This window comes from Dermacentor variabilis, chromosome 3, assembly GCF_050947875.1.
Source record: "Dermacentor variabilis isolate Ectoservices chromosome 3, ASM5094787v1, whole genome shotgun sequence".
Lineage (NCBI taxonomy): Eukaryota > Metazoa > Arthropoda > Arachnida > Ixodida > Ixodidae > Dermacentor > Dermacentor variabilis.
This window is the reverse complement of record NC_134570.1, coordinates 184158903-184172667: the sequence shown is the minus strand read 5'-3', so window position 1 is coordinate 184172667 and position 13765 is coordinate 184158903. Positions and strand designations below refer to the sequence as shown.

The following is a 13765-nucleotide window of genomic DNA, read 5'->3' as shown; positions in this document are numbered from 1 at the left end:
AGAGCTGTGAGAAGCGTGATACTAAAATAAAAAATAAGATATCGCCAATTTTAAGAAAATTTATGGGTACGGTGGGCGGGGGAGGGTCCAATGAAACCAGGGCTCGAATGTTGAGAGCGCACAAGTAATGCATCCTTAGAAAAAAGTAGAGCGTTTTTACTGTTAAGTTGCTAGGACTCAGAAAGTCGGTCTCTTTCTCCGCTAAAGGGTATGTTGGCTGTATAAATGTTAACACAAAGAAATGTATCGTTATGAAATGAGAACATTGACTGGTGACTTATGGCTAGTGCTGAGACCTGTTCTCAGTGGCCGTGCACGTTGGGTGATTGATGTTGACAGGCAGAGCACCCACCTAGCGGTCTGCAACTTCGTCTTTCTTAAAGAGAGCAGATTTTGCGGAAGAGTTATGCCAGTCTTCCTTGCTTTTGTCGGTTAATAATATCTATACACCTGAATGTTCTATGTGGTTACATGAAATTTTCTGCTAAAGGAACAGAGCCAAACAGATACCCATGCTTCAAAACAACAGAAATGCGCATTATGCTTCTACAAAACGCTTCGGAAAACATATCGAATAAAACAGACTGAATACAACCAATCTGTCTTTTAGGAACCACTGAGTCACGGTGTCGTCATCTTAATTTCGTAAAGTCGTGTGTTATATGAGCTGCAAAATGCATCTTGCTCGTATTTTTTTTCTACTTCAGCTGCCATTTAACATATTCGCATTGTTACATAAGTTATCAAGCCACACAGCCACATTTTATACCACCGACAGTGTGCAAAAAGTCACTGCAGCTATTCATGTACATAGCTTCATACTATGCCGACAGCAATTATGTGGACACTGCAGGCGTATTTCATTATGCTTCTGCAAAACGCTTCGGAAAACATATCGAATAAAACAGACTGAATACACCCAATCTGTCTTTTAGGAACCACTGAGTCACGGTGTCGTCATCTTAATTTCGTAAAGTCGTGTGTTATATGAGCTGAAAAATGCATCTTGCTCGTATTTTTCTTATACTGCAGCTGCCATTTAACATATTCGCATTGTTACATAAGTTATCAAGCCACACAGCCACATTTTATAGCACCGACAGTGTGCAAAAAGTCACTGCAGCTATTCATTTACATAGTTTCATACTATGCCGGCAGCAATTATGTGGACACTGCAGGCGTATTTCTGCCGTCGACGTCCCCGTGAGGTTCCGCATAAAGTCGACAGGCAATGAAGTCGTCTCCGCAAGTTGTAGGCGGTTGTACGAGTGAGCGAAAACGTGCGAGGGTGAGCCAGCGATCGCGGCTCATTCACGCACTGCGGCACCGTCTTCCGTTATGTTCAAGGCTCCGGAGGGAAATTAGGGTGCGGGCGTGCGCTGCAGCGTCGGATCGTGCAGCCGTGCACATTCGGCTGGGCTGCTGTATCTTGAAAGACATCTGCGACTGGTACTGAGTCCGCGCTGCGCTGTGTTTTCTGCGGCTTAGTTCGCGTTGATCCAAACGGCAGTACGAAGGTCAATTCGCTCGCTGCTTCTGCCGCGTTTACTCATTGCACCGTTTTAACAGCAAGTTTCCGCGGTCATTGAATTAGATGTGTTCATGTTTGCTTCTGCGGGCTTGGCACAATGTTTGTTAATTTATTCAGCATGCCTATGCTTGCAAGTTTATACGGCCCATAAAGCAACTATCCTTACTTCATATAGTTGTTGAATCATTTGCTATCGCAATCGACGCTTCGCCTTTCGGGTGAAACTGCAACTTTTTTTTTCGGCTGAACAATCCTTTCGTTGCCTAATTCGAGCTACACTTCTGGCACTTGCCTTGGGACTATGCCAGCTTCGTGTCAAAAGCTTATCTACTTATAATAATTCTGAATATTGTTATAAGTAGATAAGCTTTTGAAACGAAGCTGGCGTAGTCCCTGCACTCTTCCCCCGTGCAAGGTAGCCAACCGGGACTGCCTCTGGTTAACCTCCCTGCCTTTCTATACATCCTTTACTCTCTCTCTTGATTATTCTTATGCAATCTTTTCCGAAACCTCATTTGATAGCACCGGGGCCAAACGGGTTAATGTATTGTGTATAGGAGAACCACGGATCCGTTCAAAAGCACTGAAGCCCGGGGATTCAGTTATACCTGTGAGAGTTTCGTAAAACCATGCCACTGTCCACAGTGACACTGAAAGCAAACATGCAAACACGGCTAATGCTCTACTCAGAAAGGTAGATATTTGGTGTAAGTGATTTATTGTTCATTGTCGTGCCACCGTTGTTGTCATGTCACCATGTTGGTGTCGTTGGGTAAGGGTGATGCACCATTCAAGTGATTGTAGCATACTTCAGGAAATTTGGCGGAGCTTAAGAAGCCGCTGGTACCTAATGACTATCTGAATAAGTGAGTTTAGAGCGTTAACACGCCATGATATTTTTTGCGCTTGCGAATAAAATGGCGCTCCATATCGCATAACATATTCCACGACTGTCGCATATATTTTTCTCTACCTAGTACACACGCATTTACGTGATTTCGCGCCTATATCATGCTGCATTCTTGGTGATGCGGTTGTTCGGCCCAGCCAGTATTGTTCATTGTGTTCTCTCCATATTCGATATCTATTGGCGCCTAAATGCCAAACAACATATACGCTGTTGGCCACCGCGATTCGCGATATTTATAGAAGTGAACTTCTTTCGTACTTCTCTGCATTCGCAGAGACTTTGTAAAAATACATATTGTAACTTATAAAGGTATCCTTCTCCAATTGTTGCGTGGAGTGTGAGAGCGGCTTGACGTCTGTACGATGGTGTAGTGCGTTCTATATATTGCAGGTACCTGAAAATTTTCCGCGCTGGGAATCAGTTTGGCCGTACGAAAGAGTAAGTTTTCGTCACGATCGTAAAAGTGTTACTGGTTTTATTGTGCTATAGCATTACTTCCAATGACTTCTTTTTAACAATGCAAGAATTTTTGCATGAGAAATGTTCCCAAATTATTTTGTTTGATATGAATATTGTGCTAAACTTCCAGGCATCGGCTATGGAAATGTCGCTCTACGTGTCGACATTGAAAGTAAATGTCGGCCTATCAACAACTTAATACTATTATTCCCAATTCCACGTGTCTCAGCATCACCACCGCGTTTCTCGCTGCACTGAAAAACTTATTTTCTCCAATTAGCGTTGATGCGACATCTTCAGGTAGTTATATACTTTGCTGCATACTTAATCAGGGGTGACGTAATCAAGGTCGCTTGCGGCGTTCGTGTGGAAGTGCAGCTTAGTCCATTTGATCTACTAAACTAGTCTGGAAATTAACCACAATGAACGTTTTAAGCAATAAGATGCATGTAACGACATATGTCACAAAGGAATAAATTGGCACCCTGACAGCCTATAGTTCCTTGGCCTCACGTTGTAAGTACTTAAGTTCCTCCTTAAGAGGGTCGATACGTCACTGGTGCGCTCCAAACATGGCGCAGCGTTGTTAATGCCATTTTGCCTGCCATTGTGCATTGGTTTTTGGCAGTGGCGCCAAAGTTGTCTTTGTAAAGCGAACAGCCTTCTTTCACTCCTTCGGCTGTTTTCATCGTCGGCGCTCGAACTTTCACCACCGATAGAAATGGCCGAGGCAAAGGGCGCGCGCGATCATGCAACCGAATTGAAAAAATTTCTTCAACCTTAGGCACTCGAAAAACAGTGGCATCTATCAGCATGCGTGCATAGAATAACTAAATTATAAGTTATTGTGCATGCAATTATTGTGCCGCTTCGACACGAATACTTACGCGCGAAAACACATTTCGACAAAATTACATTCATAGATGACGTCCGGGCCGCACACGTCTACAAAGTCGTTGCTTAGGCAAACAGAAGGTGGGTTGTCACTGTGGCTGTAGGAGAACTTTGACTCGAGAGACGATTAGGTACGCGACATTTTTGAGCCCCTCATTGCGAAAAACACTAAGTGTGAGGGAAGCCCATACAATAGGAGGTATAGCAGGTTAGAAGCGAATGAAAGGAAAAATGAAAGTAAAAAAGCGCAAAAGCAGATAAAATAAAAAGTGAACTAAACTCGGCTTCACGCAGTTTAAACAGTTGTTCTTCTTGGCGACCCCATACCAACCCCCATAGTTTTCGCAGTTTAGGACATATTTAATTGCCGAGATTGTGCTTTGAAGATGAGGCCTGCGCTGGCGCGCACTTTGGCCACGTCGCAGATCGCTTTCAAGATAGACGCTCGCATGGCCGCACCTAACCAGCAGCCGCCACAGAAGAACGACCTCACTCTCTTGCCTCGCCCCCATGCCTCAAACGCTACAGAAAGGGGTGCGCTTCCAGCCCGCATAGCTCGCATGCACACGCGAGATTGAGCCGCCTTCGCCGGCTCACCCTCGCATGCTTTCACTAGCGCATATAACATGTGATGTGCGACGACGTTTTCATGGCCCCTTGACTTTATATGAAACCTCAATGCGACGGCGACGGCAGAAATGCGCCTGGAGAGTTCATATATTGCTATAGCAACGATGACACCTTGAAGATACGCTTTGCTGGGGACGTCATCCAGCCTCACCTCAGCTGGAGCCTTCCGCACAGTGACGTTCAAAATAAAGAAGGCTGTCTTCACGTTCGTGTTATCTATCGCCGTTTCAATGGTATCGCTCTCAAGAATGTCCACTCGTTTTTCCAGTCTGCGGGCACTCTTGGCATGGTACTAAAGAAAACGTTATTTCTTTCATTACCATTACGATCAGGCTACTGATAGACCGTAATGACAGAATCTTGTCTCCCAAGTACCACTTCGACAATCCAGGGTGTTTCAACTGATGCAGCGTCATGCACTTGGGACGGTGTAATGCACCTGGCATGTTCGAGAGAATATTGAACATGTTACTTAACGCAATGCAGCATACATACCACTCTTACGTTGACGAGGTCATCATTTCCTTTAAGCAATTTTGCCACATGCCTCATTTGTCTTAAACGCGTGCGAAAATGCGTAATAAACACTATCTTGCTACACAACATCAAAAAGAGCCACTTCAATGCAGGAATTCTATCGTAGACCACGTCATATGAAAACATCGCATTCGTCCTCATCCCTTCAAACTTCGTGTCATCAGCGAGTTGCGTATGCCAACGATAACAGCCTCGATATAACGGAGTAGATGATCATGATTATGTTTATGGTATCTCCTTTGAACGAGGTGTGGTGAAACAGTCAAATAGTCTGCTTGACCTAATCAGGTTTTATTAAATCTATCGATATGTAACATTTTGCCTATCTGAAATAGATGTTAACTTTCGTATTCAAAGCTTCCGTTACTATTCTGCACCTTTAGCTACATTTGTAATAGCTCCGGTTTTATGAATATCTTCCCTGCTTTACATCCACCAATACTCTAATCATCTCTTATGTGTCTCGGCTGCTGACCACTTAATATTTCCATGTTCTTCGAATCACAACGCTTCTGGGAGGTAAGCAATAATAATAATATTTGGGGTTTTACGTGCCAAAACCACTTTCTGATTATGAGGCACGCCGTAGTGGAGGACTCCGGAAATTTTGACCACCTGGGGTTCGTTAACGTGCGCCTAAATCTAAGCACACGGGTGTTTTCGCATTTCGCCCCCATCGAAATGCGGCCGCCGTGGCCGGGATTCGATCCCGCGACCTCGTGCTCAGCAGCCCAACACCATAGCCACTGAGCAACCACGGCGGGTGGGAGGTAAGCACACCCAACAGGTACCGCTACAGGTAGACGTCCCTTGGCAATACATTAAGATGTGCCGTGTTTTTTTATTATTTTTGCCGAGCACACATGCCCCATTCTGTGGAAAATATTTGTTCCGGCATGTTCTTGGCCTCAGGTAACCAGCTCCGTCCACAAACAGCAAGGAACTACCCCTTGCATTACCATACAGTATTATATATATATATATTTACATATATATATATATATATATATATATATATATATATAGTCCAAGAAGGGGTTCTCGCAGGAGTAGGCAAGGTGGATGTCGTGGTATTGGTCCGCTGGTCTTGCGACATAGTTGAGTGCGGTTGGTCGAGGTGGCGACCCGAGCGGACCTCCAGGGATATAGCGTAGGTGAAGTTGGAGAGAGACCGGGAGCGAGAGGGCGAAGGAACCGCACAGCACACTCCACCAGTTGGGAGACGACAATTAGGCAGCCAGACGCCTCTTTATTCTTTCGAGTGAGAGCCCCATCACAAGGCCCCGAATCGGTGATGATGAGTATGTACATGTGAGAATATGAAGCGTGTGAATAATGCTGACACACTATATATATATAGTCATGGCTTAGGTTATCACGCTGGTCCCGGTAGTAAACTGAAGAAAAAAGAGTACGACTTACGTTCAATAAGCACAGTATAGCGTTTCGGCGGGTGGACCAGCCACTTTGACAAAGGTTGCTCCACCAGCAGAACCGTCAGTCAAATATACTGCGCTTATTGAACTTAAGTCGTACTCTTTGCCTTCATTATTTATATATATTGACATGTGTACTTATTTCTCTTTATCGGGCGACATGTTTCACCGCCTAACAAATGATATCGTACAGCGCGGCACGCGCCAGCATTATGGGAGGCTTCTGTAATGTTGTCGATGCTTCCATTCGCTGCCTGTGACCGAACCTTGTGTAATCTGATCGCATGTGTGCACGACGCGAATTGTGTGGAACTTTGTGGAAGGCACGCGGGTCCAAGCGATTACTCTGGAACATTCGACGATTGATGTATAAAAGCGGACGCGCTTGATCCGCTGATCAGATTTTCGACGATCGCCGACCGTGTTCGCCCCTATCGTTGTGCTATAAGTGTAGCCTGTTTTTGTGGGCGCAGGTTCGCCCAATAAAAGTTAGTTTTGTCTTTCACAGTATTGCTACTGGGTTCTTCAACGTCACCACCACGTGACATATGGTGAATGTGCTTTTTGTTCACGTACCGGACGCCCCTGACAAGCCGTGATCCAAGCACGGACCGCAAAGAGAACATCAACGTATTCCCGGACCATCGAGCAATCCGCCGTCATCAACAGCTGCCCCCGGAGCACGGACTTCTACCTGAGAAGACTAAGAAGATTGTGGACAAGGGAACGCTAATGGCAGCCCCAGCGTCCCCTATCGTGCTGCAGCAGCCCAGGCAACCAGCGACGTTTCGCGGTTCCACATTTGAGGACCCGGAAAGCTGGCTGGAAACCTATGAGAGGGTCGGTACGTTTAGCAGCTGGGCAAGTGACGACAAGCTGCGACATGTCTATTTCTCATTGGAGGACGCCACCAGGACGTGGTTCGAGAATCGAGAATATACCTTGACGACATGGGACCTGTGCTGAAGCGGCTTCCTGCAAACATTTACAAGCGTCGTGCGAAAAGAGCGAGCCCAAGCTCTACTGGAGCCCAAAGCGGAGCTGCCGAGTGAGATGATCGCGATCTTCACTGAAGAAATGAGCCGTCTGTTCCGCCACGCCGACCCGGAAATGTCCGAGGAGAACAAAGTCCGCCTGCTGATGCCTGGTGTAAAGGAGGAACTTTTCGCACAGAATGGTAAGAAGCCCACCGAAGACCGTCGACGAGTTTCCTCGTGAGGCGAGGAGCATTGAGAAGACACTGGAATTGCGGAACCGAGAATTCGACCGACGCATCAAGACAACAAGCTACGCCGGAGTTCAATCAATGGCCACCGACCGCATCCGCGAGACCATCCGGGCAGTTGTACGAGAGTAGCTTCAAAGAATATTCCCTTCAGCGCAACCTCAAGTGGCCTCAATCGCCGAAATTGTCAAAGAAGAAGTCCAGCGATCGCTTGGAGTTCCCAGGTACAACCACAATCATCGCAGCCACAGCCAGAAACGATTACCTACGCCGCCGTCGCCCGCCGTCAAGGTCCCCCTCCACGACCGCGCCAGGGCCCTGTAACGCCGCAATTCCGTCGACCACCGCCGCAGCCGCCAGCACGCCCACCCGTCGCCCAGCGCAGTTACCCGAGGAAGACAGACGTTTGGCGCGCTCCTGACCATCGCCCGCTCTGCTACCACTGTGGGGAAGCCGGCCATGTGTACCGCCGATGCCCATACCACGACCTGGAATTGCGAGGGTTCGCCGTCATCGCACCGCGCCCGAGGGAAGGTGAACGCCCTCGTGACATCGCCGACTACCTCACCGCTACTCAGTGGAGCCCTCGACGGCCGTCCCGGTCGCCGTCACCAGGCCGCTAGCTGTCGCCGCAGCGCCGTCCATACACTGGCCCAGCACGGGGCCGCTCTGCGAGCCCATATCCGGAAAACTAAAAGTAGCAACCGATGGAGGAGCGGTTGTTGTTCGTTGAACTGACGAAGATCCTCCGCCGCCGACGAAGACGACGAAGAGACCATCTCAACGACATAATAATTACACGCCGCCGTCTCGACGAAGTCAGGAAGCCAAGACTACACCGACAAAAGACCATTTGACAACACGACGTTCCAACTTCAGTTGAACACGACGCAGCCGTGATCCGACGCCAAGACCTAACTGCAACGCCAGAGAGTGAACCACCTACCTCGACGTGCTTCTCGACGGCCGCGCAGTTACCGCCTTAGTGGACGCAGGCGTTGATTACTCCGTAATGAGTGCACACATCGCCGCCCAGTTGAAGAAAGTTGGGAAGGCCTTCATTCCGCATGGGAAGGCCCTCAAATTCGGACCACTGGAGGACACTTCATCACGCCGAGTGGAATCTGCACGGCAAGAATAGCCATTCATGACCGGACTTACACTGCCACCTTCGTTATCCTCCAACAGTGTTCACGAGACGTCATTCTCGGTATGGACTTCCTGAACCAGCACGGCGCAATCATCGACCTGAAGTCGAAGTCAATAACGCTGTCGGAAGACAAAGCGACACCGCCCGAGAGCCCTCGTAGTCACCACGGCTTGAGTGTGCTCGAAGATCAAGTGAGCATCCCACCTCGCTCCAGCATTGTTATTTCGGTCGGCACCGGAACACCCGCTGACGTAGAAGGCGTCATCGAAGGCGACCAACGTCTCCTGCTATACCGTGAAATCGCTCGACTGCGTGGAGGGAAAACTGAAGTGTAGCTGACAAACTTCAGCCAGGAGTTCAAGCATATCAACAAGGGCACGACGATCGCGTACATCGAGGAAATTCTGGAAACCAGTAATGCGTTTGTCCTCTTGGATTCCGCCGCATCTACCCCGACGACCATGGTTCCCGAACCAGACTACGACATTAATCCCAGTCTCCCCGTGATTAAGCAACAGCAGCTCAGAAGCGTGCTCCGACGATACAAAGGCTGCTTTTCGACGTCATCGAGGATTCGACGAACACCAGTCGCCAAGCATCGCATAATCACCGAGGAGGGCGCTCAACCACTCCGCCAGAGCCCTTACCGGGTTTCGCCGCGAGAGCGTGAAGCTATGATAGGACAAGTCCACGAAATGCTGCGCGACGGCATCATCCAGCCGTAGTAACACCCTTGGGCATCCCCTGTTCTCCTGGTGAAGAAAAGGGACGGAACCCTACGTTTCTGCGTCGATTATCGTCGTCTGGACAAGATCACGAAGAAGGACGTATACCCCCTCCCACGAATAGACGACGCATTGGATCTGCTCTGCAACGCTAAATACTTCTCGCCGATGGACCTCAAGTCTGGCTATTGACAAATAGAAGTCGACGAAAGAGATCGCGAAAAGACGGCCTTCATCACCTCAGAAGGCCTCTACGAGTTCAACTTTGTGCCATTCGGACTGTGCTCGGCGCCTGCAACGTTCCCGCACGTGATGGACACGGTTTTAGCAGGATTGACGTCGGAGACCTGTCTTGTATACTTGGACGACGTCGTCGTCTTCGCCGGAAATTTCTACGATCCCCTCAGGCGGCTTGCGACTGTACTAGATGCCATCAAATCATCAGGGCCGGAAAAATGGCGGAAAAATGCCGCTTAGCTTACGATGAGCTTCTGTTCCTAGGCCACGTAATGAGCAAGTCTGGTGGCCGTTCAGACCCGCGAAAGACAGCTGCCATGGTACTTTTCCCGCAACCCATCGACAAGAAGGCACTACGTAGATCCCTTGGCATGTGTGCCTACTACAGGCTCTTTGTGAAGGACTTTTCACGCATCGCTGAGCCGTTGACACGTATAACTAAATGTGATGTTGAGTTCAAGTAGGAAACGCCGCAGGCCGACACATTTGAAGAACTCTAATGACGCGTGCAGTCGCCGCCGGTATTTGCGCACTTCGACGAGTACGCCGATACAGAAATCCATGCTTACGCCAGTAGCCTTGGCCTCGGTGCCGTTCTAGTCCAGAGGAGAAACGGAGTCGAACAGGTGATAGCTTACGCTAGCCCGTCGCTGTCAAATGTTGAAGGCAACTATTCTACGACCGACAAGGGAAGCGTCGCCATCGTTTGGGCTACAGCTAACTTTGGCCCTTATCTATATGGCAGGCCATTAAAAGTCATCAGAGACCATCACGCGCTGTGTGGGCTAGCGAATATAAAGGATCCTTCACGACGACTGGCGTGGTGGAGCGTCAGGCTACGAGAATACGACATCACTGTCCGGACGAAAACACTCCGATGCCGATTGCCAATCACGCGCCCCCATTGACCCGCCGCCGCAACATGAGGAGAATGACAACGCCTTCCTTGGAATGATAAGCGCGGAAGAATTCGTTGAACAGCAACGGGCAGAGCCGGAGCTAAAAGGGTCTTCAAATATTTGGAAGGGCACACCGACGTTGTCCTTAGGCCATTTAAGCGCGGATTATCTTCCTTCACGCTTCAAAACAATCTACTCGTGAAGAACTCACCATTCCGCGCCAACTACCTTCTTGTTGTTCCGCCGGCGCTGCGTCCAGATGTACTGCGCGCCCTACATGACGACCGACCGCCGGGCACCTCAGCTTCTCCCGGACGCTTTCTAGGATGCAAGAAAAGTATTACTGACCGCGCCTAACCACCGAGGTTGCCCGTTACGTCAAGACATGCCGAGACTGTCAGCAACGCAAGACACCACCCACAAGGCCAGCCGGATTACAACAACTGATCAAGCCTCCTTGCCGACCTTTTCAGCAGATCGGGAAGGACTTGTTGGGACCGTTTCCGACGTCAACATCCGGAAATAAGTGGATCGTCGTGGTGACGGACTATCTCACCAGCTTCGTTGAAAGTAAATCTCTACCTAAAGGAAGCGCAGCCGAAGTGGCGAAATTTTTCGTCGAGAACATCCTGCAGCGGCATGGTGCTCCAGAAGTCCTCATCACCGACAGAGGAACGGCTTTTACAGCCGAGCTCACCCAAGCCATTCTGAAATACAGCCAGACAAGGCACAGGAGGACAACTGCCTACCACCCGCAGGCGAATGGTCTCACGGAGCGCCTGAACAAGACCCTCGCCGACATGCTAGCAATGTACGTCGACGTCGAGCACAAGATGTGTGATGCCGTCCTGCCGTACGTAATCTTCGCTCACAATACGGCGGTGCAAGAAACAACACAGATCACGCCGTTCAAGCTGGTTTACGGCAGGAACCTGACGACGACGCTCGACGTCATGCTGCCGCACGTCACTGAGGAGGAGGATCTTGCCGTCGCTTCTTATCTCCAGCGCGCCGAAGAAGCCCGACAGCTCGTCCGCCTGCGCATCAAGAACCAGCAGAGGACCGACAGCCGACACTACAACCTCCGACGACGCTATGTCGAGTACCAGACTGGCGACCGTGTTTGGGTGTGGACCCCGATACGCCGACGAGGACTCAGTGAGAAACTCCTGCGACGCTATTTCGGACCCTACAAGGTCATCCGACGTATTGGCGCACTGGACTATGAGGTCGTGCCAGACGGCATTTCGCATTCACAGCGGCGCCGCGCACGATCTGAAGTGGTCCACGTGGTGCGTCTTAAACCCTTTACGGATGCTGACGAACTTTCCTGATTTAGTTGTTTTCTTTGCTACGAGTGCTTTTCTTTATTACTTTAGTTTGTTTACAGCATCGGGTCGATGCTTTATAGGAGGGGGGTATTGACACGTGTATTTATTTGTGTTTATCGGGTGACATGTTTCGCCGCCTGACAAATGTTCTCGTACAGCGCGGGACGCGCCTGCATGTATCGGAGGCTTCTGGAATGCTGTCGATGCTTCAATCCGCTGCCTGTGACCGAACCTTGTGTAATCTGATCGCATGTGTGTGCGGCGCGAATGGTGTGGATCTTTGTGGAAGGCACGCGGGTCCAAGCGATTAGTCTGGAACATTTGATGATTGATGTATAAACGCGGACGCGCTTGAGCCGCTGATCAGATTTTCGACGATCGCCGACCGTGTTCGATGCTATTGTTGTGCTATAAGTGCAGCCTGTTTTGTAGGCACAGGTTCGCCCAATAAATGTTAGTTTTGTCTTTCACAGTATTGCTACTGTGTTATTCAACGTCAGCACCATGTGACAATTTATGCATATATATATATATATATATATATATATATATATATGCGTGTGCTGGTGTGTAGGAGGTAGTTCTTCGCGTTACAAAGTGCATTGTGGGAATTTACTTGCCGAAGAAGGATATTATTAGGAGGCACGCCATAGTAGGGGGCTCCCAATTAATTCTGACCACGTCGGTATACTGAGTGAGCACCCAATGCACGGTACCCCCACTGGCGTTTTTGCATTTCACCACCACTGAAATGCGGCCGTGATTTCATTCCACGACCTCATCAGCAACGTCATAGCCACTATGCAACTACGGCTGGTAGTTCTGCGGATGCGGTGTTTAATAATTTGACAGAAATGCAGGTGCATGTAGAAAAGCAAAAACATACATTTGATTTCGACATTTTCATCGGTGTACAGCTTTCAACAAGAGTGCATTTGCAAGTACCCAAACTAAATTTATACATTATCTCTGTAAATGCGGAGCATATTAAAAGAAGCGAAGAAATACACGAAGCACTTCATGCAAGCCATTGGTAAATCAATGGGCAATAACATAGGTCCCAAATGCGCCGACACATTCATGGGCATTCTTGAATGGAGGATTCTTGAGAGCTGGATACCAAAACCAATGTTTTACAAAAAAGTCTATAGACGACGTATTCCTAAACTGGTCGTGCGGCGAGAAAGACTTATTGAATTTAATTTCTCAGTTCAGTGCAGTCCATCCAACCATCTTATTCTCGCATGAATATTTGGCTTCCGCAATCGCGTTTCTGGGTGTTCGCGTAAGTGTGCACAACAACAAGCATGTCATATCACTTTACAGAAAACCAACCGATAAATACCAATATTTACATTTTCATAGTAGCCATACAAAGCATAGTAGCCATGCGAAATAGAAATCCTGTACAACCAAGCTCTTCGTTTCAAATGGATATGCACTAAGAAAGTGGAATTTACATCGAACTGCTGGCAACTCTGCAAGAACTTACTACGCCAGCGCTATCTTCCGTCTGTTATGAATAAAAGCAGAAAACCTTGACCGTCATGGACTTATCAACAGCAAACGAGTTTCCTCAGATTCAGAGCCGTATCCGTATCCGCTGGAAACATCATACCATCCTCTTACAGAGCTAGAAAATGCGCCAAATTGTTTCTGAACCTCCGCGGGTGGTACACAGGCCAACCACCAACCTCAGAGATATTGTCACGTCCTCCTAAATTACCTCAGCTAATTTCAAAGGCTGCGCACCATGATGTAAAACTTCGGTGCACACCATGCCTCATAATGAGTACCGCTA

At 48.6% G+C, this 13765-nt stretch overlaps 1 protein-coding gene across 4 annotated transcripts in view; it reads left to right on the top strand.

The window, feature by feature from the left end:
- The window catches only part of LOC142574355 (uncharacterized), a 135625-nt gene that overhangs the window by 17607 nt on the left and 104253 nt on the right, over positions 1 to 13765 (top strand). For 2 of the 4 annotated variants that reach the window (XR_012826509.1, XM_075683461.1), the window contains exon 2: positions 2832 to 2879. The exons of the other annotated variants lie outside the window; for them this stretch is intronic. Coding sequence is in view for 1 of the 2 variants with exons in the window: in XM_075683461.1 (XP_075539576.1) it covers position 2879 (1 nt within the window). In the remaining variant the exon portion in view is untranslated. The remainder of the gene's footprint in view (positions 1 to 2831; positions 2880 to 13765) is intronic. 4 annotated transcript variants of the gene reach the window in all.